The sequence below is a fragment of the Rissa tridactyla genome, chromosome 1 (genome assembly GCF_028500815.1).
Source record: "Rissa tridactyla isolate bRisTri1 chromosome 1, bRisTri1.patW.cur.20221130, whole genome shotgun sequence".
In the NCBI taxonomy this organism is placed as follows: domain Eukaryota; kingdom Metazoa; phylum Chordata; class Aves; order Charadriiformes; family Laridae; genus Rissa; species Rissa tridactyla.
The window spans coordinates 159,818,950-159,846,720 of NC_071466.1; the positions used below are offsets into that span (position 1 = coordinate 159,818,950).

Below are 27,771 nucleotides of genomic sequence, written 5' to 3' on the forward strand. Positions count from 1 at the left end.
ATGTTTTGCTCCTGTAATTTTCCCCTGAAATGCATCTATGATCTGTTCTTACACATCTATTTTTGTGGCTATGTGTGCTCTAGGGCAAACATTTCTTCACCATCCCTGACATGTATCCTTCTTTATAAATTATGGGAAGCAATTCACTTCCTTTCTGCAAAATGAAGCCAGCCGTGCATTTTTAGACATTTAAAATCTATTATCCGTTCCCTGCATCCTCATGGTAATCTTCTCCAAACCAGTTTCAACTTGTACTAATTTTTCTTGAACATGGATGTCTAGAGTTACATGCAATATTCGAAGTGAGGTTTCACCAGTGTCTTGTGCAATAGTATTAACACTTCTGTTTCTTTTGACCATACTGTTTTCTTACGTCCTTTAGCCCTTAAGTTTTTCACATTCCTGTCATGGCAGTTAAGGGGTAATATCCACAGCATCTTCAGATGTAAGCACAGAAACAGGCCAAATGTTATCCTGCTAATATGATTCAAACTGATAATTGGGAAAAGATAATGTAGTAGGAGAAGTATGACAGAGCAAAGCTTTGGCACAAGTCTTTCTCTTGAAGACATCCACAATTGCTGCTAATGCCTCCATGTTTGGCAGTTAATGGATGTCTCATCCAGTCCAGCCAATGCACTGGAGATATACCATCAGGAGATTTGGAAGGTTATTTCTACCTTGATATTGATTAGTCTCATTTCTTTGTCCAATGACATAGGTAGTTCATAACATTTGTATCAGGACATGTTGCTAAGACAGCCAATTCAGGATTCTGCTTCTGACAGCAACTTATATCTGGTCCTTTAGATAAAAGGAAGCAATTCCCCTGTAGTGTAATTATCTAAATTGTTTGGTGCTAACGTAGGAGAATAAAACTCCATCAAGTCCCAGCTCTCAGCTAGGCAGCCTCCTTGCACCCTAAACCACAATAATTGGTTGTATAAACCTGTGCAAACCCAGGAAAGAACAGAATTTGCTAGTCCCCAGTTTTGCTTTGACCTCTCTTACCTTGAGTAAGAGAGATACTTCAGTGGCAGTAGTATATGGAGGCAGTCTTACTCAGTACTGTTTGTGTTGAATACCGTAATCATTGGTTTAGTGAGTGTATTGAGACAGTCAATGGCTTTTTTGTTTGTTCACTTTATTACCAGGGTCTTTTCACCTTATTCACTTGATGTTCGATGACTACGTATTGTACCTGCTAGAATCACTCCATTGTCAGGAGAGAGCTAATGAACTAATGAGGGCAATGAAAGGAGAAGGAAGCACAGGTGAGTTTGTTCTTTCATTCATTCATCTTCTGTTGTTTTGTTCCACTGGATTCACTGTTTTCTATGTTAGGACATTCCTTTATCCTCATCTAACCCGGTGAGGCTTATCTAGGAGCAAAATGTTTTCCAGTTCCATCATGATTTGCAAAAAGTCATTTGTGAGGGGGGCGCCCCTGGTTAATACATTCTGAAAGAGGCCTGCCTGGTTCATCATATAACCCTGGATGTCTGAAGCCATTCCTAAGCACATGCTTGGTGTTTCAGTAAGAAATTTTTGTACTGAGCCTTTGAACTCCGTTAGTCTGTCTAAGACACCGTTGTATTTCAGTGAACCCAGTCTTGATCCTCTCTTTCACCCTAGTTTAACACAAAACAAATTCACTGATATTAATGGATTTTACCATTTAAATAAGAGGGAGAGATGGGAGAAGTGAGCAAAGACAAAAAACAGCTATCATTTCTGGTACTCTTATGTTCTAAGCAGCTGTACAGAAGCAGATTCTGAGTCCTGCTCCGCTCACTCTGCACTGACTCGCCGGAATAGAAATGAACAGAGATTGCCTTTAGTCTCCCTGCTCAGGGCAGCCCTTGTACTGACGGATCCTCAGTCATCTGCCTTCCTTGCATCTCCCATTAATTTGAGCAAGTTAAACCCTCTATCATCTTTGGAAAGTTCCATTCTTCATTTTAGCTGTGGCTTAATTTGCCACCCTGTAGAGTTATGTGAAGAAGAACGTTTGAGTGATTAGGGTAATATCTTCTATGTGTTGAAAGACCTGGATTTAATTAATTGCCCTGCCATAACCTCTTGTTCTTTGACAAACTAGTTACTTATCCCTGCGTACTTTCCACATAGCTGTAGCAGCTAGAACTATCCAGAGTGTCATCCTCTTCTGTCAATGAAGAGAGAAGGTCATGACCCCTGGAGATTCCTGTTTCTTTCCAATGTCTCTGAAGGAGTAGGAGTGCCTGATGCAGACTGGAATCCTAATTTTATATATCTAATAGTATATTACAGGAATATAATCCTTAAGTGTCTATGCATAAGTTACCCATCTATACAACACGAAAATAAGCACTTTCCTTTAAGAGGTCTTATGAAGGTATACTGAAGGTTGTAATGATGAATGTTATAGAAGTACTTCTTTCAAAGATTTGTGATTCCTGCTGTGCATTTCTTGAAATACAGCCTACAGAACTTAACCGCTTGCATTAAATGTTGGGGTTTTTTTAGTTTCTCAGTGTTCCTTGATTCTACCGTTAACTATGTTTGGTGATTTTTCTCTCATCCTGCAGCAGAAATACGAGAAGAAATTATTCTGAGTGAACCAGCTCCTCCAACTCCCTCCCCAGTGCCATTCTCCCCAGCTAAATCTGCCACCTCAGTGGAAGTGCCCTCTGCCCCCTCGCCTGTCAGCAATCAGTCCCCAGAGTACGGTGGCATAGCAGCTACAACAGGTAGGTAGGCTTATAGCAGCTGGATCTGCTCAAAGATGGCTTTTGCACTTGGTCACCTGACATTGAGCCTGATAACGTGACATGCTGGCTTTCAAGAGTTGAGAAGCCTTCCCAAACAGATATCTGTTTAAAGTATCAGTTATACTTTCTCACTGTATCCAAACGTGATACGCAAACTAACATGAAAAAGGTCTAATGTTTGGAGTCCAAAAGCCTAACAGGAGATCCCAGATGTCAGCATATCAGAATCTGTTCAGTAGCTGAGGCCTTCAGAAAAGCAGACCTGTCACTTTATTTCTAAATAGTTTTAAAAGTCAGTCCAATTTTTCATATTTCTAGCAATGCCCCAAAAGAATTATTTATGAATATAGCACTTTTGAGCATCTTCGATGACTTCAAGGGCAATCAGTCTCTCTGAAAAATTTTATATATTTCAAGGAAACGTGCCAGATATTTTAAGGTTTAGTGAGGTTTTCAAAATCCTGAACCACTTAATTCCTGGTGGGTAAAATGTGAATTGGATATCTTTAAACATATTTGAGACCCAAATATGTTTAAATAATTGCACGAGTTTCTCTTGGGGATGTTTTACACATCATTGATGACTTTAATCTTTCAATGTTCGAGACTAAGAATTACATGTCTGATGCCTATTTTCAATTGCATACTCTGTTATGGCAATTCATGAGGTGGTTGTATTCTGGTGGGGTCACAGCTTAAAAATCTGTGATTAAAGGTATTCAACTTGTGGGCAGGATTATTAGAAACCAATAAGCACAAAACTGGCTTCTTGTTTGGTCTGTATAAATGGGCAATCATCTTCCGTACTGCAATGTAAAACTCACTCATTACCTTTCGGATGTAGGCAGGACAGTCTGTCTGTATGATTAAAGACAGTATTTTCTTAACTCTTTGAAAAAAAGGCAGAATGTGAATGACTTTCAGAAGGCATTCCAGGCAGTGAAATTCCAGCTTTGCTGCTCCTCAGTGAAATGGGTGTATAATCAGAATGTGGAAACTATCACTTTTGTGATACACTAGAAAAGTTACAAAACCTTCTTGAAAGAACGTCAGAAAGTGATGATTTACCACGCTGGAGAATTTGGCAGTGGCTAAAAGACTAATAAGTCTTTCTGACAAATGTTTTTCATGTTTTCAAAGGCACCACAGGGAAGCACAATGCGTAGTTGTGGTGGAAAGGGATTTAAGAACATTTGTCCCTACTTTGAAACTTAAGGTTTTCTCACTCTTGGAGATAATACCATATTTAGGAGAGAAATAGGATGGTATTACCCCCAGAACAGTTAGACAAGAGACACATGATTCCTAGACACGGCAGGTGAGCACACTGCTTTGGATCAGGCAACACTGGAGGTGGTGTATATATTTTTGAGTCCTGAAAAGTTGATTTTGTGGGTAACTTGCTCTGTAGACGTTGTGGCCCAAAAGGATTGTTGTGCTGTTATAACCAGAACTTAGTATGAATGATGTGGAACTGTCTCCAGAAATAAAAGACTGAAAACTTGGGAACTGCATGCTCTGCAGTAGCATTGACAGGAATGGAGATTTGAGGGACTTGTGTTTAGGCTGCGGAGACTGTAACTCTATGTGACTATCACACGTATTAACCCAAAGCTTACTCCATATTTATGCAATAGCCTATTTGCCAGCTGTCTGAGCTGCCACCTTCAGCTCACTTGACTTAGGCACAGATCTGGGCAGGCCTGAGAACTGCATGGATCTTACATATCTCTCCTGAATCCCACCAGTAATGCAAGGGAATGGACTCACACAAACAATACAAATGCAATTCCTTTTTGTTTTCATGTTGTTTATTATTTTATTATGATCTGATTTATTCTCTCACTGTAATTTTTTATGTGCTGGTAAGGCCAAGGTCTGCTAGTGTGAAGTCTCCGGCCAGAAACGGGATCATTTGGTTGAGCAGGATCATAGGTTGAAGGATGTAATCTCACAGTACGGGCAGTGGAACTTGATGTAGTTGCTCCCATAAGCAGAACTTCTTAGCAAGAAAGCTATTTCTCATTGTTTTAGCTCTCTTTTTTATCCAGCTTTTCATTTTTTAGTTGTTTTAAAATCTTTTGTTTGTTTGAATTAGATTTTGTTCTTATGGTCTGGTGCGCTCTCACTTTTGCGAGTGTGAAAATAATTTTTGCCTAGCACAAGCCAAATTTGTCAATGCAAGTAGTGGTCCGGTTAAGATTAAATGTAAGTATGTGGCTATTTCCTGGTCTTAATTTGGGCAATTAATAATACCTCCATTTCCTATGTTCATCATGTAGATGAACTGATCACGTTTTTAGTTTGCTAATCATTACACCGTGGAAAGCAGCGTTCATTCACATGAAGTAATACAAAATAACAACCATGTTTCAGCTATAGGAAAATTACAGTACTTTAAAATAGGAGTGCTGAAGATGTATTACATATAATCAATCTGCTCCATATACAGATTTGTTGCATTAATATACAGAGTATTTTGGAACAGGAACCTCTGTTCTGGAGAGATATATTTAAAGTACACTCTATTGATTTTCTTACGTGTCTTTTATGAGGTAAATGTAAAACTCTGCAAATGCTTGGCAAATCTTGAGAACTGGTTCCATTGGTTACCACTAGCTCTCAGTTCCCCAATTTAAGGCATCATTAACTCTTTCTTGCTTGTGGCATTAGCAATAAAAGTTAACTATTAAACTTGCATTTTAACCTTTTTGCCTTCAGTCAGTGGTCAGCACAAAACCAGCAAATTAAACTGTTGCAATTACATAATACCGAGCAAAAGAAAGGTAAATCCTATATATAGCATTCTGTGGTAAAACATCTGGCATAGCTCAGCTAACATTTTATTTAAAACTTTTTGTCAAGTTACTAGACATTTAAAAGGATAATTAGTCTCCGTCCTTTCTAAATCACAAAGGCCAGATTAATGATTGTTCAAACTGCAACAATATTGTAATAAAAGTGATAGCTATATGGCTGACTATGCTATTCTCCCTTAAAGCCCCTCTTAAAGCTGTGATTACTCATTTGCTAATGCAGTGGTTTTTAGACAACCCGAAATGAACTCAGAATTGTAACTAGTTCCTAATATGTTAGTAAAATAATCTATGCCTTTTACTGTTTAGTTTCAAGAGATTAATTTGTGAAATAAATCTTCGGGTCAGCCATGGTCATTTAAGGTCAGCGTTCTTCCGAGTCTAGGCTAGGTATTAAAGTTCTGGGAATCTGGCACAGGAGATGCTTACACAGAACTACCGCCTCTCATATTTGTGTGTATGAGTAGAACAAATTTCTGGTTTTTGCCTAAAGCATCAGCTCCTGGACTCATATGAATGTATGAGAGCATCAGCTCTTGTTCAACAATTGGCATTTAATTCTCATAGCTACAGAGTGTAAAAGTCAAAGGATCCATTTTCAAAAGGCAATTCTCCAGATTCTCCAAATGGAAGGGTTTGTGTGTTTTCTAAAGCTGATAGTTAAGGTAATCTCTTCATTGTGAGGGGGCAGAATGGGGGTCTGACTCCATATTTCTGATTGCTTGAGGTTGACAATACCGCTTACTATCAGACATAACACACTGCTGCTGGGTGTCTTCCTTGTACCTGGGTGGTCATTTACTCCAGCATAAAGCATAAAATGCAGCACCGTGAAGCAAGTTTTTTGTTTTTTGTTTTGTTTTGTTTTGTTTTCTGCACTGGTGTACATGATGGCACCAATGACAACAGGGCTGTTGTTGGACTGATCACAGTTCCATTTATATTTGGCTCTCCTACAGGTCAGATGTCCTCTTGGTTAGTATCCTCAAAATCAAATTTTTCGTTACAAGAGAAAAGAAAAAGGAGTGATAATAAATGAAATTCCCTATTTTAATCAAACCCTGCATGTTCAGAACACAAAGCAGAGCAAAATGTTGCTCAATCTCTATTGTTTTTGCTTATTTCAGAAAGCTGTTCAGTTGGGTTCAGTCATATCTAAAAGAGACTTCATCTCCTGGAGTTCAATTCTGCAGCCAGTGGAGGAAATGAATCATATAGGGCTGGGATGTAGGCGGGTATTAAAAAGCTAACTATGAAAAACTTTCAGACTTATCTCATTCCTCCTTTTCCACCCACCACAATGTTGGCAGTATCCTGGCTGACCCGATACATACATATACACGTCTGCAAATCTGTTGTCGTCTTCTATCCTTCCTCTCTGTGACTAGGTCACTGAAAATAACGGCATCCCTTCCACAAACGCAAAGAGAAGTGAGGCAACTGTAGGTTCCTAAAAACATCCTGAAAAAAATTATTTGAACAGCTTTCGGTCATTCTGTAAATCCAGAATAAAACCCAACATAGATTTGTTTCTAAACCATAACCTCCAAAAGAAGGTTGATATTTCCTAGAGCAGCTGCATGAGGTACTATCCTGTAGTATTAGGGACAATTCTTCATTAGGAAAAGTCAACAAAGATATTAACAACTCTTCCAGTGCAAGACCTATTCTCTGTATTTGTTTCTGTCTTGTCTGGACAGGCACAAAGCATGTTACGCCCTAAACATTTATTTTAAAATTGAACTGAGGTAGCTGCCAGTTAGACTTGAATGCCAGGAGTGGCCAAGTCCTCTCATCCAAGGAGTTAGACTTCCCATGGGAAGCACATGAAGCAATTTGCTGTGCTGGACTGACTCATTTTTCTCTGACTGAGATAAGATCCCTACTATTTTTCAAAAAAAAAAAAAAAAAAGAAAAGGAGGCTGTCACAATGGCTGGGACCAGTCAAATGAACCATATTTGGTAAAATGTAAAGGATCTTTTGGCCCTATTATTGCTGCTTCTTGTTAGAGCTAGGAAGGTCATGAGATTTTTGGCTCAATGGACAACATTTTTCTTGGAAAAAATAAAATCGGATCAAAGTAAAACTTTTGATTTATGGTGAATTCAAAAAGGGAAAAAGTGAAAAAAAAACATTAATGTTACCTAAAAATAAGTGTTTGGGTTTTTTCACCATCTTTGTTGTCCTTCTTTTCTTTCTTTTCTCTTTGTTCTTGCCTTTTGAATTTAGGCTTGTTTTGAAACAAAGTTTCAAATTTTCTTTTGGAAAATAACACAAGGAAAATATGTTGACCTTTTGAAATTGAAATATTTCACCAAAATATTCCACAGACAAGTTGTTGATATTTTCAAAACAGTTTTTCTCTTGTTTTCAAATGAAGCTATTTGGTGACTGCGTAAGTACTTTTGGTCCTTTCCACATAAACTGTGTTTTCTAGCGAAGGTAGGCTTCCTTAAACATTTTCCTCAACTCAAGGAGTCATGACTGCTTATATCCACAGCAACACTGATGTGCTAGCTTACCTTGTGTCTCAGGGATCTCAGTGTTCCTCTGCAATGGGAGGAGATGAAAGACTGAAAATTCAAGGGTCAGTGACAGACAATGTACCCATGTGAAAACAGACCTAGCACAAATATCCTTGGCCATAACACATCCAAGGATGTCTCTACTATAAGAGCACCAAATTGCACCCTGCTGGAATATTTTGAGCTGGATTTGCCTTGTGAAGCTCAGAATGCCTTTGTTCAGTCCCAGAATTAAGCATTTCCCATTTAAAAAAATTATTTGTCTGATTTTGCCAAATGAAATCACACACATCTGAAGAAAATTATGCACATCTGAGATAGGCTTTTCATTCCCCAAAGCCATGGAGTGGACAGAGACCTGGTAATGCAATCACTTCCCCCTCTGAATTAGGCCTTTTCATACTACAGGAAGTCCTAGAATCCACACTGAAAAAAACGAGTCACCTCCTGCAATTCCTTTTAGCTAGTGAAAAAGAGTCAAGAGAGCCCAGAGACCCCCAAACTAGTGTTCACATTGGGTTAAATTTAGTGTTCTGGTCCTCATTTGCAGGGTAATCTCAGCCAGTATGGTCATGACCTCCAGCAAGAGCTATGTTATACTGGAACAATGGATCTGTCAGCCTCCTGAGTGAAAGGGGTGTGTGCAAAGGACAAAGGTTTCTCAGCAGCTGGCTCATGAATCTGGAGTTCCTGCCTGGAAGGGATCAGGATGATTAAAAAACTCAGCACCTTCCAAGCAAAATGGGAAACCCACTTCTTTGCTTTGCTCTTCCCACAAATGCTCTACATGAAAAAATAAATTAAGTCCAGTCCCTGCCGCCTCGAAAGAAGAAAGAAACCTTATTCATGTTTCTTTTGGCTAGGCTATTTCTGTCTGTATATGTTACAATTTGGAGATCTACCACCATGTTGCCACTACAAAGGCTGGTACCTAGTTTGGTGGAACGGATACAAACTGCAAAAATGTTCAAGAAATGTATTTGTGTAACACCCGTCTTTTTCTAATCCTTCATTGTTCTGATCATGCTTCCTGCCTCACTCCAGGCCTGATCAGCCTCAGAGCTAAACAGGCCAGCAGCCCACTCCACGTGAGGGAGACCTCAGGGTTTGGTGCATCGTACCTGAGAAATATTCGCACTGGTGTTCCTCTAAGTCCTATCCCTGTTTTTCTGAAAAATGATAGCCTCAAATCACAATACCACACTGAAAGTTCAGTCTGAGCTATTCCAGATATGTCACTTACCTTTGGGTCTTTGCATATTCCAGCTGATCTATCTGTATTTTTATTTATGCCTCAGACATGACTGTTCACTTTGGTTGATGCTGTTTCCATTATCAGTGCCTGTAAGGTTGCTTTCTTGTAACCATCTCAAAGCATAACACCTGTATGAACGAAAGCCCATGTTAGCTGTATTCCTTTAATGCTTGTTTGTCTGCAGGAGCTATGCAATCCTATACGTGGTCACTCACCTACACTGTGACAACAGCTGCTGGGTCACCTGCTGAAAATTCCCAGCAGCTGCCCTGCATGAGAAGTCCGCATGTGCCATCATCATCTGTCACACACCGGATACCTGTTTATCCCCACAGAGAAGAACACGGGTAAGTTATTTCCCAGTGTCTTGGGCTTTTTTGTGGTTTTTGGACGAACCTATGCTAAGGGTTTTTTTGGAAATGCAGTGAAATCTGCTTTTTGATGTAGTAAGTCTGTATTGCAAAGATGCTGGTATCATTATTCTTTGTCTGTTGTTATTGTTGTACACTTATATTATGTCTCAGTTTTATAATCTCATTTAATTCTATTTAAAAACATAGTAGACCTGGAGAGTATTTTACAAAAGTGAAAGCTTTGCTAGATTTCTTCTCTGATTCCAGTTTTCCTGTGCTACATTCTATCCCAAAGGCTAGACATGTCCAAAGAACTATCCTACTATACCATGCCTGAGGAGAGGTGATCCTTCTCTGCTCAGCACTGCTGAGACCACATCTGGAGCACTCGATCTAATTCTGTGCTCCCTACTGTCAGACACAGGCATGCTAGAGTGAGTCCAGAAAAGAGACACTTAGATGATTACAGAACTGGAGCATCTGCCATACAAAGACAGGCTGAGCGAGCTGGGATTGTTTAGCCTCAGGAGGAGAGGGCTCAGGGGGGGTCTTACCAGGATGTATAAATACCTGGTGGGGGATGTAAAGAAGATGGAGACAGATTCTTCTCAGTGGTATCCAGTTACAGGACAAGAGATGATGGCCACAAATTGAAATACAAGAAATTCTGTTTAAACAAGCAACCAACCAACTTGTTTTACTGTAAGTGTGATCAAACACCAGAACAGGTTGCCCAGAGAAGCTATGGAGTCTCCATCCATACTGATATTCAAACTCCATCTCGGCACGATCCTGGGTAGCCTGCTCTAATGGATCCTGCTTTGAGCATGGGGGTTAGATTAAACAATCTCCAGAGGTCTCCTCCAACCTCAATGATTCTATGACTACTGTAAACCTGCAAATAAAAGATGTCCAAAGTTAGAAAAAAATAGCCACATTCTCACCATAATCTAATCTCCATCACTAAAATTTGCTCAAGGCTCTCAATAAAAATAATTACAGTAGAGAATTACATAACAATATTTGATCATGGAAAGCTTCAGAAACTCAGACAAAGTCTCTCAGTGCTCTTTTCAGCAAGCAATACTTCTTCTGTGCCATCCTTATTTGAGTAAGTGTATAACTCATAGATATCCATAACTAAAAAGAAGCAATCACAAAATAATCAATGGCGAAATGCCAGGCACATAGGAAGATCAGCAAGTGCCCAGATGCTGACATGAAGCAAGATGTTCAAAAGACTTTACTGAGTTCCTCAGTCCCATTGCAAAAGTGCTTTCCCAGTGTGGAAGATTGTATACTGTTTGGCAAGGTGACAGTAGATTAATTTGAACCCTGAATCTCCTCTCCTCTTGGATGTGGACAGCTTTGGATTTCTGTTGAAATGTCATTGCTAAGGCCTTCTTGCAGAAACCTGGATATGGAGATATGGAACACCTCTCCTATCCAGCAATATGACTGCTTGGTGGAGGCAGAAGCAGGGTAGCAGGGAGGTTTGGGAGCTAACAGGATGCAAGAATTGGAACAGACCAAAGTAAGGTAGTGAATATAGCCATAAATACATATATGTGTCCACACATGAGGTTTCACTGTTACTAAAGAAATCTCTTGCCTTTGGTAGGTGATTTGAGGAAACTTTTTTGTCTGGGTGAATTGACTTTTCTGAAAGGCAACAAAGACTTCTATAATCTGAATTCTTTTGACATTTGTTTTTATGTGTGACATATGGATAGCAACATTTTGGTGATGCTTTAAACATTTCAGTGTCATCTGCCTTCTTTTCTGGAACTAACTTTGTAAGCTCATAGGGATAGGGCCTCTCTGTGAATCTGTCTTTAAATGGATTCTATCACAATGATTTCCTGATCTCATTTGCCCTCTACATAGTACTAATAATTTTTTTTGAATCATTACAATTTGTACTTATTTTGTATCTACAGCAAAATCAGCACATTGGTATTTCAGTTTTTGTATGATTTGAGTCTAATGTGACAGGCTATAGACACATGTTCCTGAAGAAATGTCTGCAGGGAAATCCAGTGACCTCACTCATGGTCTTCTGAAGCATAAGACTCATTATATAGTTCTTATGAAAGGTACAGTCACAGATTCAAGACAGAGCTTGTTTAAAAGCATTAAAGAACCATATCTTTAGAGAGGAAAAGAAAAAATAAGAGACCTTGTATGCAAGATTCAAACAGATGGTTGCCCTGGAAAGAAAGAGAGAGAGAAGATCAAAGTCTGCACTAAGATTTCCAGGTTTCTGGAGAAAAGAGAAATGGAACAAGCAGCTGCCGTATCACCAAAGACTGAGCCTCACTCCTATGCAAAAGGGCCCAATAGACAGTATAAGCAGTGTGGAGGCCATGAGCCGTTCCCCTGCTGTAGGTGCATTTCACACCAAATGCAGACTCTTAGCCACCCAGCATGCCTGAAAGTTTCCTAGCAGAAGTTCTGCTGGGATTCCTGCCAATCTTGCACACTAAAGATGATCCTCTATGAAATATAAAGGCTCCAAAGCACCTTGAGATAGAAAGACCAGAGCGCTTTATACTTCAGTATTCCACAACTTAAAGACATTTAAGAACTGAAGCCTTGGAACAATGTAAAGCCTTAGTAGCTCCCAAGAGAGACTTGGATATAGACTGTTACAGACTGAAATATAGATTGTTGGATTGATTTGTACAAATATTTTCTTTGTGCTTCTGGCCAGTTATAGAAAATGAAATGTAAGTTCAATGATAAAAACTGCTCCCTGTAAAATAAAAATTGATTTAGGCCAAGTGCACGTTACCAGAAATGAAGAAAGGGCTATGTGATCTGTTCCCCATTATTAAAACAAGCCTTATAGCAAGCATAGATTTGTGAAACTGGAGAAGAACACAAGGTTCATAGTCTGCTCTAGCTTACTCCAGTAAATCATCTTCTTAATCCACAGTGCTAGTCTCCACGCTTGTGGAGTCTCAGGACTGTAAATGGAAGATCTGTGTTAATAGAGGGAAATATCTCTTGGAACAAGGAATTGCCCTTGTTCCAACTGTGTCTGTTGCCTCTTACCCTATCACCGTACCTTTGAGAAGAGTTTGGCTCTACCTGTTCTATATCCTTCTGTTAGATAGTCGTAGATCATCCTTTGCCTCTCTTCTTAAGGCTGGACAAACCTAGTTCTCTTCCTGTAAGTCACGTGCTTCAGTCTCCTACCTGTCTTGATGGCCCTCTGCTAGGCTAGCTCCAGTATCTCAACATCCTTTTTATAGTGGAGAGCTGAAAACGGGACACAATACTCCACATGTGGTCTCCTGAGTGCCAAATAGAAAGGAATAATCAGCTCTTTAGGCCTGCTGTCTACACTCCTGCTAATACATCCCAGTATACAGCTGGTCATCTTTGTTGGAAGGACATGTTGGTGACTTATGTTCAACTTTTTGTCCACCAGAACTTCCAGGCAATTTTCAGTAAAGCTGCTTTCTCTCCAAATGGCCCCATCCTGTACCACCACAGGAGTTACGCCACCCCAGATGCAGGACTTTACATTATTCTCTGTATGATCAATTGACCATTCTTTCTGAATCATAGCAGTTAGACTCTAGAGTAACTGCTAGTTCCCAGCTGGACTTCCTCAAAGACATGCCATCTATGTATAATCCTCACTACTCAATAGCTATAGATGTGGTTCAGAAGTCACTGTAAGACATGGTACTTGGCAGAAAATATTTTTGTTGGATTTTTCAGGTATAGTTTCTTCTTAGAGAGATGTAGGGTTCCTCGGTCAAGCACTTTCAGATAGGCAGGAGAATACTAGCCTTGAAGAAGCATGGTCATCTCCTTCTCATGTCCTCAGTGAAGTTGGAGAGAAAGAGGAAGCTTCCTGGACCAAAAGTACACGATAGAGATTAGGATAAGAAATGTTATAACTTCATGCTTAAATTAATTAAAGTGAAGCCAAAAGTGATGAGTATTTGAATGAAGGAGGCAAGATCAATAGCTTCCAGACTAGGACATAGCATCCTTAATGACTAGAGAAAGCACGAAGTACTAACACTGCTGTTGTGTTGGAGGAATTAAAACACATGATGTCTGCCTACCACAAACAGTGTGCAACAGCTCCATAACATAGCCATTCCTCTCTCCCTCACTCTCCATAGCTATCAAAGACAGACTAGCAAAGCTGTAGCATGTGAACACCAGCTTGTCTGAGGTAGATTATGGAAATCACCCATATTCACAGTTTAGCGCAAGTGAGTGTAAGAACGAGAGCTCAATGTTGAACCACGAAGGCGGACATAGGGCCTTATGTTCTGAAAATGTTTTTCAAGGGGGTGCTCTGCTCTCATTTTGAATCTGCTGGTTTGTCTGGTATAAGACATGACAAGACACGGCATGGTATCTCTAGAACGCCATCAAAAGATCAAAAGTATAACAGAAGTTTAAACTGTAGCCAGTGTAAAAACGACATTGAACTTTCCAGAAAAATAGTAACTCTGTACAAATAATTGTCTTCTCTCTCTCACAATGAATTGGTTACCTTGTTTGTTTATTTATCATGGGTTTTTTTCATTTCAATAGCATATATTTTAAGAACTTTTAAATTACTGCTCTGAATTAGCAACAAATATCTGTATGGATACACAGAGATGGGTACGTTGCAGAAAGTGTTTGTACATCTTCTGCTAGTGAGTGCCCCAAATACTGGTGTCCAACAAACACTGACCCTGCAGTTTCTTGTAGCTAAGGAAACTGCTCCTTCCTTACCCCTGTCTGTCCCTACACAAGGGGTTGGGTTGCAAAAAGAAAGTAGGCAGGTTCTCCACCCTCAAATCCCACTCTGTTCTTGAGTCAGCTTGCTAAAGCTGTATGTTGTGTGCTTCAGATGCAAATGAATACGTTCCTCTTCCTCCCAAAAAAGGAACATCTGACCCCTGTACAAAGAGATACTGAATTCCACAAAGTAGTTCTTTAAGTCAAATCTTGCCATACTTCCTCAGCCTGAATAGGAATTTACTAGGAACACAGCAATAGAATAATAATAAAAAAGAAACCCACTTTCCCCTTAGAAAGTGCACAAGTGAGTCTGCAATTTAAAAGCAGACAGAGAAACGTGCTGAGTCTCTCTATTTGTCGTGCTGAACACATCATTTCACTAAGTGGCATCTGCTTCCCAGCTGAGCTGGGAAATATCTTTTTTTTAAAAGGTTGTTTAAAATATCATTCTTCTATGCAAAAAAGTGCAAATGTATGTCTCAAAAGTTATAGAATTATTAGTGTTAATACAATTATTATGCATACTAAATGTTTTTAAATGGGTTTCAGATACACCGGAAGTTACAACTACGGCAGCTATAGCAACCAGCATCCCCATCCAATGCAGAGTCAGTATCCATCTTTACCACATGATACTGCTATTTCTGGACCACTTCACTACTCAGCTTACCACAGAAGCTCTTCACAGGTAAGTCGGATTTATTACTTGACAATGCTTGCTTAACAGTTTAAGCAGAGTGGTGCTTGTAAATCTCTTATCAATGTATTAGCTGTCTGAATCACGTCTAGTCATTGACGGTTTCTATTTTTTTTTTTCCTTTTCAAATATTACCTAGATATCTTTTCATTCTGGTGGAGATTCTGTTACCAGAAGTAGATTTAGCTTGTGAATTTAGAGCACTTAACTCTAAACCCCAGCATTTTGGACCATAGAAAGTGTTCCTGTGTTAAGGAATAGCTGAAACAAAAATGAATATAATTAGTTGTATGTTTCTTAGTTGTTGGGAACAGGAAGAGATTATTAACAAGAAAAAAAAGAATTTTCATGTAGTCAAAAGAAGGTGCAGAGACCATAGTAAATTATTCTGGGGCCTCTGCTTCTAAGAATACCTATATTTAGGAATTTGCCAAAAATGTGAATTCTGTATATAGTTTGAATAACTTCAGGGCGCTGTTGCAAGAGGTTCTGTTTAATCTGTATGCCATGTTATACTCTACTATAATGCTGAGAAATTATGTCAGTAACTATTTCAGGACTATTTCAGCTCACAAAACTGAGTCAGTAGGAACCAGCACAGATGAAGTGTTAGATGACACGTGGCAACAGTTCAAAAGTAGTGCCACTGTAGGAGGGCTTTAGTGCATCATACAACTGGTGCTTCCCCAGTGTAGGAGGCTGCTCGCTGGGCTCTCTGCTGGAAGATCCGCAAAAGGCGGGCACAGGCAGGAGGCAATGGTATCGTGGTATTCCACCCACATAGCATCTCTTATGCTTTATCTACTGGAAATGTATACAAGTATATTAGGGACAACCATACTTAACTATCATCATTGGACTGGAACAGTTTCATACCAGATGCAAAGATGCGAATGTGATAGTGCTTTGGGCTAGAACACACAAAACCTGCATCTCATTCTGGTCTTTGGCATCAGTCTGCCAGGTGATCTCAGAATAGCCATTTCTCCTTTTTATGCTTTATTTTCCTTAGCTGTAAGATAAGAATAATGGTATTGACCTGCTTAAAGCTTTTTGAGATCTGTTGGGAAGATTGTCCTATACAAATCCAATATGCTCATTTGGACCAGCTCGACAATGGCTCCCTACCTTATGGAAAGAACAAGTCTTCAACTTCTCACCCATTTGTGTAGCACCTGGTCCATCAGACTACATGAGGTGTCAGGATTTTCTTGAGGGTTGTTTTAGCTGCTGTATCTTCAATAGTATCATAGAATCTTCATGGTTGGAAAGGACCTTTGAGATCATCGAGTCCAACCATACACATACAAAATCCCCCCCATAATCTCTGCCACTAAAGCATGCCCTGAAGTGCCACATCTAGATGTTTCTTAAACATGTCTAGGGATGGTGACTCCACCACCTCCCTGGGCAGGCTGTTCCAGTGCCTGACCACTCTTTCAGTAAAGTAATTCTTCCTAATATCTAATCTAAACCTCCCCTGCCGCAACTTCAGACCATTTCTTCTGGTCCTGTCATTATTCACCTGGGAGAAGAGGCCAGCACCCACCTCTCTACAACCTCCTTTCAGGTAGTTGTAGAGGGCAATGAGGTCTCCCCTCAGCCTCCTCTTCTCCAAGCTAAACATGCCCAGTTCCTTCAGCTTCTCCTCATATGACCTGGTCTCCAGACCTCTCACCAGCTTGGTAGCTCTCCTCTGGACACGCTCCAGCACTTCAATGTCCCTCTTGTACAGAACTGAACACAGTACTCAAGGTGGGGCTTCACCAGTGCCGAGTACAGAGGCACGATCACTTCCCTACTCCTGCTGGCCACGCTATTCCTGATCCAAGCCAGAATGCTGTTCGCCTTCTTGGCCACCTGGGCACACTGCTGGCTCATGTTAAGCTGGGCGTCCACCAGCACCCCCAGGTCCTTTTCTGCGGGGCAGCTTTCCAGCCACTCTTCCCCAAGCCTGCAGCGTTGCTTGGGGTTGTTGTGACCAAAATGCAGCACCCGGCACTTGGCCTTATTAAACCTCATACAGTTGGCCTTGGCCCATCGATCCAGCCTGTCCAGGTCCCTCTGTAGACCGTTCCTACCCTCAAGCGGATCAACAATCCCACCTAGTTTGGTGTCATCTGCAAACTTACTGAGGGTGCACTCAATCCCCTCATCCAGATCATTGATAAAGATATTAAACAAAACTGGCCCCAAAACTGAGCCCTGAGGGACACCACTGGTGACCGGCCGCCAAGAGGATTTCACCCCATTAATCACAACTCTCTGGGCACGGCCATCCAGCCAGTTTTTAACCCAGTGAAGAGTACACTTGTCTATGCCATGATTCGCCAGCTTCTCCAGGAGAATGCTGGCTGACCCTGATCCGTTGGCTGCCCTGCACTTGCCGTGAGAGCTCACTCAAGATGGTCCTCTCCATGTTCTTTCCTGGTATTGAGGTCAGGCTGACAGGCCTGTAGTTCCCTGGATCCTCCTTCCGACCCTTCTTGTAGATGGGCGTCACATTAGCCACCCTCCAGTCATCTGGTACCTCCCCTGTTGGAGGAACAGTGAGTGAACATTTAAGAACATTAAGAGTGAAAGGTTTGTATTTGTTGGTTTTTCAGTACAGGCCTTACCCTGTTATCTCAAGATTTTTTCCAGAAGGCATCGCTTTTTGACTTAAAAATGGCTCACCAATTTTCTTTACTCTCTCTTATCCTTTACTGCAGAAAACCCATGAGGGCTGGTTCTGAAATGGTCTGTAAGGCCATGAATCTGTTTACAGAACAGAGAATTAGGCTTTTACTGTTTAGAAATGTTATCACCTGCACAAGGAGTTTCTTTGTACTGTCTGGCAACTGTCTGTCACACCGACATAGACAGCACAAGTTAAGCAAGAAATAAAAAAAGCAAATCAAGTTCAGCACATTTTTAGTTTACTCATGTGCTTGTTAACATGTTATATGGAAATAGTGACATACATTAAAATAATGCAAATATTTTTCACACTGTAGTCGGATGTCTCTGCATCATTTCTTCCTCTCTTGCTAGCCCTTGAACTCTCCTGAACATACATGATGAACAGCTACGCTTTAATGATCACACTTGAGAGCAAAATGGTTTCAACTTGTATTTATCATGTTCTTTCTCATGCTCCTTGTAAACGGAGATGGAATCTCACAGCAGGACACAGTTAACAAAACCCTATCAATGCGCTCGTTCTGTATTGAAAGGAGCTACAAACTGAAACCTTACTTTCAAAAATAATCTGAAAGACTTAAATGGTTTTATATGGAATTTACTGGAATTCTTTTTAAAGCTAAGTGAGCTTCTGTAAAATGCCTACCCTGATGATAAGTTCTTTCGTAGTTACTTTTAGCCAAAAAAGTTCATAAGATGTCCCTAATAAGATGTTAGGGAACTACTATGATTCTACAATTCTATAATTCTACTCTTTTTCTAGCAGACTTTCTGAGGAGAACGTGGTGCAAGGAATTGCAGTAGGACTCATGATGCTGCAAAATCAAAATACAGGAAGCCAAATTTGCAATGAATATATAAACAGCTGCCACTATACTGAAACCCGAGGAGATGCAATGTGTATGACTGTGGTAAAATAATCAGTTGAGAAGAGGAGGCATTGACCGTAACTCTTCAAAAGAACTCTTTGTTATAATCTACATTCAGTCCAAATATAGAACTCTGGCTCAACTTTAGCTAATATTCTATCATGCTCTTTAGGATAGTGTCTAGGGATTAACTCCTAAGAAAAAAAAAAAACTGTTTGTGGGGTAAGTTCTCCTCCACAAAAATGGATTCAGAGAGAGACCGTGTCCCAGACAGGGGTCTGAGGTGAAACTGTCGACATGTAATCAAGGTGGGTTTTAGGCTAGCTATATAAATGACTATTTTGGTCTAAAAGAACGCCATGTCCAACCTCTTTCTGTGGAAGAGAGCAAAATACTCCAGGTTTTATCAGGTCAGTTATTTTAAGGCTATTTTCCATCCCAGATAAATGTTCCTAAAGAAAAAAGAGAGTTGTGCTTGATTTTTGGTTCGTTTGTTTAGTAGAACTTTAAGATGGATCATTTCACAGATACTATTTACAAACCACTAACAAAAAAAAGTGGAACTGGAGTGAAGAGGATGGAGGGAATAACTTTAATTTGGTGGTAGTGGGGAACTGAACAGCTGGGAAAGGGGAAAGGAACGAGTGACCCTTTAAATTGTATTTGCCAACACGTAGCATGTTGATCCCAACCTCACAATACAATGATGCTTGCATTGTATTAATTTTAGGATGTCTGCTGTGGTTTTGTCATTGAGATCTTTACAGTGGGGCTGTGCTGGGGAAGAAGTCACACAACTTCAGATCTTATACTACATACAGCTCTTGAAAAGTGCAGGTGGGGGTCTCAAGCCAAGCCTATATCACCTGACCAGCAGCAAGTCCATGTTAGTGAGAGGCGCCTGGATAATTTGAATCCCCTAGTGTTGGAGGAAATGAGACAGCAGTAGCTGCTAAGGCTGATACTGCTGAGGCACCATACGTCACAGCATACACCCCATATTTACACCCCATCCCAGAAGAGACTGGTGAGTGCCCTTGAGGTAATTGTTATTTCCCCCCTCTGACATAGTCTTGGGGCTTACCTTGTCTCACAGAAGAATGCAATAAGTGTCTTGTGACTTTGGGCTAAATAGAAATTTTGATAAATAGATCATAGTTTCAGAAAGATCAGTGACACTCAGATGGACAAGAAGGCATAAAAAAAAAAGAGGAGGACATGGCTTGTGAAAAACTTACTAGGGGAGTGAATGATCTGATGAAGTAATACCTGCAGCTACTAACCCAGCATGGCCTAAAACTGGCTCCTTCTGGCAGGACAGGCTGACTAATTCCTACTGATGGTTAAGAGTCTTTTTGTTGACAGGGACAGTCTGTTCAAACCTTGGTCTTAATCCGAATTCTTTTTTTTTTTTTTTTTTTACTTTCATCAGCATCTGTGAATAGTTCGCAGAACAGTTGCTTCCTTGTAACTCCAGGCCTGATTGCTCATTTCTTGACTTGGCTTACTGGCCAGGAGCCTGGCACATGAATAAAGAAAAATGATCTACAGATTGATTTGTTACTATCTAGTTCCCTAACCCGTGGTGCGGAAGTGCATACAATCACACAATGCTATTCCATCATCATCTAGAAGGGGACTGTGTAATGTGTGTACATAAACACATCTATACTGACTTGATGTTTTGTAGATCCTTTGCCTATGCAGTTTTAGGTAATAGACAACAACTCTGTATAAAAGCCTCTGAGCTTTCTTATCAACCTATGTCAAATTTAGCAGAGATCTATCCCCTTCAAAGGTAACCCCTTCACAGTGTCACCACTTAATCCACCTCCACAATGTCCACTTGGCTGGCTTTTGATCACAGCTTTTGTCTGCAAGTTTCACCCTGGCTGGACAGGTCTTGATCCTCTTTCAGGCTATCCATAAGTATTTCAATGCATACCATTCCACCTCTCCCTTAAACACAAAGTAATTCATGCTGCAGTAATTTTTCTTTGTAAATGACAAGGATAATACTTTTAGTAGGAAGAGTAACTACAGAAATCTCCAGCAGTATATATTTTTATATTTTAATATATCTGGTAACATATAAAGATGCACATTGCATGAATGTACATCACTGTACATGGCAGCATGAGAAATGACTGTGGTGAATCATATTGTTGGTCCATTTATCCAGGTCTTATCTCCAGCAATGAAAAATAAATGAATGTGTGGAGGAAAAGTCTTAAAAATAGGGTAGATAGAGAGTGGTCCTTTCACCAGCGTAGCCACGGTCTTTGGCAAGAGCTGACCTAGGGACATCCTGAGTAGCAGCAGCAGATGGACTGTTGTATTTTGTAGCAAACCACTCTCCATTACCCTGCCTTTGAGCTTTTTTGTACTTAGAGACTTAGGGATGAGTTTAATGAAATATACATCCTCTTGTTGATTTTAAGCCTGTTATCTCATAATTGCATTGGGTGCTGTATGTTTTTTGGGTGATGAGGAATAGGGAATATTCATTCCCTGTTATCCAAATATGAATAATATTAATTCCCTATTTATCTGTGCTCACCATTCGAGACATTATAGGTCTGCATCATTCCTCTCACTTAATTCCTGTCACCTCTTTTCCAGATTTAAGACTTATCATCTGTTTAGTTTCTCTTGTGACAGGTGCTCTATACACAGGAGCTACCTAAGGACTGCAGGTGCACCGCAGGGCAGGCGTAGTCTGGGGGGCATGTGAACATCCTGTTCTCTCAACAGTCCTGAGCAGGGAACCTGCTGGAGCTGGAGCTCCCCTCCAGCCTGTCGGTGCAAACCTTGATCTCAGAGGAAATAGGAGGGATTCAGTCAAGGAGCTGCCAGATCAGCCACTTAGATCTGGGAAGCACTCCTAGATCCCACGCTGCACACAGCCTTCTTTTACCTTTTCTTCCTTTGCGCTTCCAAGGTGGACCAACCACCTCCAAATGGTGTATCTCAGGTGGAGGTACTTAACAAAGAGCCATGGAAGTGGTGTAGCAATGTTTCCCTTTTTGTTCCTTGAGATGCAGTTCCCACCTTAAAGACAAGCTCCTTTTAAGCTACCTCCTGTTGCACTCAGGAGCATAGCCAGGGTCAGCCGTTCCTGAACTGGGACTCTGTCCTCAGGAGGCACCAATCGGCTTCTGGAACTGGGAGAAGCCCATTTGTATCAGCAAGTGCCTGTGCTGCTGTTTTGTTGTTGTCAGACTGGGTTTATGAAGAGCATAGTTTACTTCCATGGTCTGGACAGAACAAACCAGCCTGGAAAATGCTGCAGTAGTACAATCTGCTGTTACGTGGTAGGTTGGGCCTGCACCTCTCAGAGGGACGGAGCACAGTATTGGAGCCATAGTTTAAGGGACTTTAAGCAGTGTTTGCACTCTGACTCTCCTAAACTGCTCTGAGGACTGCGGTGGTCTCACATAACTTCCCAGAAATGGCCTGTAAGTTGCAGTGCCACTTGGTTTCTCTGTGCCATGCTGCACGCCACAATTCTACTCAACCACATCTTCAGTTCCCTTCATGTGCCTCTACAGTAGGATTTACGTGGGGGCAGTACTGGAAGAAAGTAGTAACTGTTTTTTGTTACAGTCGGGAAGCCGAAGAAATCCTCTGCCAGACAGAGCCTGTGCTTTAGTGTTCATTCATGTTGTTCTGGCACATCTACTTCACAAAAAAAAAAAGAGCGGAAAAGTTCTTGTCCCCCCAGCACATATACAGTATAAACTCATGACGATACCAATGGAGTAAAAATAATATACCCTTCCCAATAACCACTCTGTCATCAAACAGCTACTAATGACAGAAAGAAAAAAAATACTGTCCAAATCCCACCCATTCAACAAGAATCATTGTTCCTAACTGTATGGCTTCATAACGGGCTTGAGATTGTTAGAATGTAATTGAAGTAATTATGTATTGAATGCAACAGGAAACAGATGTCTTAACTTCTTTTTAAGTAATTACAAATAGCATTTTCATAAGGCACCAAATGCCACTCCCCAAAGTACCAAAATCACTTAGACGATTGACTTGAAAGTTTCACCCAACCTTTTTGACAGGCTAAGATTCAATAAGGTTCACTTTGTGGAGAAAAAGATCAAATTAAGGGTTATAAAGATGCAATAAATCAATAGTTTTTATTATGTCATTTTTTGAGATTTTAAGCATATTTTTATGAAGTTAATTTGTAGCCAGTTTTTTCACAATTGCTCAAATTTCTGGTATTTGCAAGTCCTGAAGTAGTGGCTAACATTCAACATTAACTTACAGCGTTCTGCAGAAGTGTGAGCTAATGCGATATAAAGTCAGAGCCACATTCATAAGGAAAATATTTTGCTGTTTGGACAGAGACACCTTTCACCTCCATACATAATCAGTCAGTGAGCTGAGGACAAGAGTGAAAAGATTATTCTCCATCCCGACACTGCAGGAACTCAGTGTTCACTTCATGGGAGGACATATTTAACGTTGTATTTTCTAAAATAATACTAAAAGAAATTGAATTAATTTTACATTTTTGGGCAGGGCCTTAACAATGATCTGCTCAAAGTCTCCCAGACTTAAAGGGCTTCTTGTCTAGGTCTAATGGCAGCAGTAGCAGCAAGTGTGTTAACCCAGAAAATGGTAATTTCCTGTCAAGAGCCCTCCAACAAACGTCGCTTTTATATCTGGCAAAGATCACTAGGCCCCAGTGTTTTGAGTTCAGCATGCTTAAGCACTCTTCATTAAACCGGATGTAGAGTGTGAAAGGTGATTCAGGCAGCATGGGCAGGCATCCGCCCAGATGGCTATGCTTTGGACACTCCAACAAGGCTGAATAGATGCTTCATTGGGTGAGTTAATAGGCAGGCAGGGGCCAATGAGTACTTTAAAAATATTGTCTTTCAATAGTCTCTTCACTGTAGGGAAAAAGAAGTCACTGACTCTTTTGCGATGAGCTGACCTACCATTACAAAACTTTCCATCTTGCGTTCAGTCATAACAGAATTTATTGTAAAATACTAGATATTTAGGGTCCATGTTATTTTCAAGCAATTATTCTTTTTACATTCATGACACATTCATAAACACAGCTGCATCGGGTGCACTTGATGAAAAGGAAAAGCAGCACACTGTATCCTGTCCCCTCATGCACAGCCATTAGCCCTGCCTTCTTAGTAAGCCTTAGCATGGCCTCTTGACTGCGGATAGGAGGAGGATTATCTTTCCTTTTCCGTTCATTCTGGGAGCCAAGGTTTCATTCCCCCAGTGGCACGGGTTTAGGTCCAAACTACCTAAAAGACATTATGTGGCTTCCCCACACAATGCCATGTACAACCAGGAGACCCACCACAGTATTCCCAGAGTTCAGTTTGTTCCTCTTGCTCATATATAAAAGTCTTATAGTCTACAAATTATCAAGTAGCAAATTACCCTGGCTGAAGCCAGGGCTTTCTCTCGGCATTTGTAAGGAGTGTGAAAGCAAGTAATTCCCCTGTTGTAAGTCACAACCTCAGTTTCACGGCCTCAAAGGAAAGTTGCACTGAGTCAGGATGGCAAAGGATTCTGTTATGGTTAACAACAGAGCAGATCAAATATCACATTGGGAAGAAGACAGGAGATAATCATTGGTGTATTATGACAAAAGCCTAGATTAATCTTGTCGTAAGTATGTTCTTCGATACAAGAATCTACAGTGACTTCAGGTGTAGATCAATGGGTAATAAAGGCAAAGACAATGATAACTGGTATCAAGTAAAACACTACTGAAGATGAAGAAGAATGTTTCTAGCTTGGCCCACATCTTGCATCTCCACAGGTGACATGCAGAAAACAGAAAGTTAAAAATGTATTATTTGTGTGGTGTGTTTTTTTCCCTGCGATCCACCCTGATCCTGACTCCCATCATCTCAAATGTACATTTTGTACACATTCATTAGTGGGACATTTGAGATCAACCAGGAAAAACAACTTACAGGCTTGACAGCTAGGGAAAAGGGACTATTATTTAACTTGAGCCAACCTAACTCACGGATTACGTCATGTAGCAGGAGGAAGAAAAGGGCCATCTTCTGAGGTCTGCTCATCTTCTGCCTTAAATATTTATCTCGAGGTTTGATAAATTCTTCTGGTGGCTGTAGACAGAGCACAAATTACTCACTTTTATTAGATGCCTGCCTTTTTGACAACTAAAGTTAGGTGAGATGAATTCAGGTCTGAAGCTGTAGTGACTAACGTGACAACTTGTTTGCTCCGTATTCATTTCAGCAGGAGTTTTGTTCACCAAGATGTTCGGGTGAAGGCAGTCAGCAGGCACTAGCATGAAAATTACTTCAGTGTATTGCTGGTGCACACCAGGAAAGCTGCATCCTAAATCTACTAGCTAGCCCAAACATTAAAAATATGAAAATTGTTCAACTTTTTCTGGAACCTGTCTGTTTACTTAGAATACTTGCAAGTTGTTTGTCTTTTGACAGAGTGCTCTGTGCTTAATTAATGAGTTAATGGAGAGAACCATGATCCTAAATTCAGATCATCTCATATAAAACTTCAAAGCTTGAGTTTCGTTGTTGCTGGGCACAGGCAGCTCTTATCTTTAGCGAAAGCAAGCAAAGCTGCAAACTTGATTCTTCTGTGAAGGAATAGGCGGCTTTCTGCAGTCAGTGCCTAAGCTCTGCTGAATTTTTCTACTGTAAAGCCTTTTGCAGGGGTGAAGATGTAAATTTAGATGATCATGTATAGACTTGTTGCCAGTGTTGCCAATACAGCTTATTCTGATAGCTGAATTAGCAGTATCAGTTGAAGCATTGATGCTCCGGTATTGTGCTGCCATTTACCCACCTGTTTCAGCGGCTGGTTGCACAGGTAAATCCCCAGTCTCTGTGGCATTGAGAAGTATCTGCTAAGTAATGCATTGTACAGCTTTAATCTCTTCTCTCTCATCTGCTGACTGGCTTGTCTCCCCAGGACACGGTGGAATATACTGTCACTAACTACAGTATTTTGGTCAAAAATAGTCTTCTCTTTCTCCTCTCTAATTAGGAGTGGCCAGCCTGTGGCTTTTGAGCTGCCTGAGGCTTGCAAACTGTTCGAATGCATTTGCCAAGGCCGGGCTGCCTTCCTGGCTGCGGTCTGGAGGGTGTCAGCAGAAACTCCTCATGGAGACATTGCTGTAATTGCCTTGGGGACCCATTTATGCAACCGATTAACCCCAGCCCCATCCGGCAGTGCAGTATTGTAATGAGACCCTTTGGGAATCACTGCCATCTCCCTCCTTGGAACAACTATGGCAGCTCTTCTCTCCATGACCCTCCAAAATATGGGGAAGGGGTTTTACGGTCCTCAGCCATATAGAATTTTGGCATGCAGCTTGCAAGGTTTGTAAGCATCAGAAGAAGTGGTAGTCCTATTTGGTGACAGCTTTCTAGTTAAGGAAATGTCACAGTGTCCAACAATCCAAGATGATGAAATTTAAAATTCTGATACTTTTTGTAGAAAAGGTACAGCCCTGTTTGTATGGTCCATCTCTGTGATGCAGGTGGATAATAGGAGGGCAAAACAAGGAGAGGCATTTCTTAGGCACAGCACACAGATGATCTGTTCCTGTAAGACGGGCAATAAGATAAATACATGTTAAGCAAGCACTCATAAGCACAGTTTATTTTCTGTTGCTGGGCAACCTGTGGCTCCAGAGGGCAAAAGCTGTTCTCTGTTTTCCTGCCTATCCTATCCTATCCTCAGCACATCTTCTCCTTCGTGGGAGGCATTTGTCGGACTTCTTTGATTTCTAGTTTCCAACTGTCACTGCGAACAGCTGGGGAATAGAGAGATTCTTTTTCTGCCTGCCTCTTTTCATAAGTTCTCCAATTAGCTACTCGCTCTGGGGCCAGACCATACTATTTTTCTGCAGAAACTGGCAGGATGGCTTGTGAACATTTAAAAGGGAAGGCACCTTTCCAGTAATAAAGATCCTTTTGCTCTCCTCCCTCAAAACTCAGTCGAGTGAGCAGGAGTTGGGACACTTTATACTCTGTTTTTTACTGAATAGCAAGTTTCCAAGTAAAAGCTGTGAGAAAAAGATTAGATTAATTCAATTTATTTTTCTGCTCCCAGATATTCCTGCCAGTACCTAGCTCTGTGATAAATTAGTTCAATATTTAAATGCAGTGACTGCTTTGCAAGACCTTCTGCAGGCACTAGTTATTTGATATTTCACCTTCAGTATGTTGGAGTCATTGGAGGGCTGCCAATTCATACGATTTTGGTTTTGTTAAACGTGTTAAACGTGGCATTGTGATACCACCAGCCCTTATTTTAAAATTAAGTGTGTGGTAGATAATTCTTTATTTTGTTTTTCTTGTAGTACCCTTTCAACAGCCCAACATCAAGAATGGAGCCCTGTTTGATGAGCAGCACTCCAAGGCTGCATCCCACACCAGTGACTCCTCGCTGGCCGGAGGTCCCGGCCGCAAACTCCTGCTACACGAGCCCATCCATGCACTCCACAAGATACGGAAATTCTAGTGACATGTACACCCCCTTGACTACGCGCAGAAATTCTGAATATGAGCACATGCAACACTTTCCCGGCTTTGCCTACATCAACGGGGAAGCCACCACAGGTTGGGCCAAATGAAAATGACTGGTATCAGCTAAGCCCATGTCCTTAAAAGAGTTATGAAAACTTCATGTTATATGGGACTTTTCATGAACGTTCTTCAAGGGAGGCAAAGATGGAAAAGATCCTGGGCGGATAAACATAGTTCATAATGTGGGCAGATTGCAGACCAGTATGACTGAATGTTCCTGTAGCCGAAAAAGAATTTTGTGCTATCCTAGACCACTTTTTGGGGCCAATCTGTGCCTTTTTTAATTCTGGCATGTGGGCCAACCCTGTGTGCTGTCAGTTTGAGTGAGCCATTTTTGACCCCCTCTCTTATTGACAAATATTAATGAGTCTTACAACAAAATTACTGGAACGGGACCTATTTATAATTTGAATTAAAGACAGGAAATACACCCTCAGCAAAACTCTGTCATCTGTTCTTCTTTTAAGCTCTTAA

General features: G+C 40.8%; 1 protein-coding gene across 1 annotated transcript in view; it reads left to right on the forward strand.

The window, feature by feature from the left end:
* The window catches only part of RFX4 (regulatory factor X4), a 97,493-nt gene extending 70,149 nt beyond the window's left edge, over positions 1-27,344 (forward strand). Inside the window, exons 14-18 of the mRNA XM_054198443.1 lie at positions 1,155-1,274; positions 2,571-2,732; positions 9,535-9,697; positions 15,014-15,152; positions 27,072-27,344. Coding sequence (XP_054054418.1) covers positions 1,155-1,274; positions 2,571-2,732; positions 9,535-9,697; positions 15,014-15,152; positions 27,072-27,344 — 857 coding nt within the window. The remainder of the gene's footprint in view (positions 1-1,154; positions 1,275-2,570; positions 2,733-9,534; positions 9,698-15,013; positions 15,153-27,071) is intronic.
* Positions 27,345-27,771: the final 427 nt, after the last annotated feature.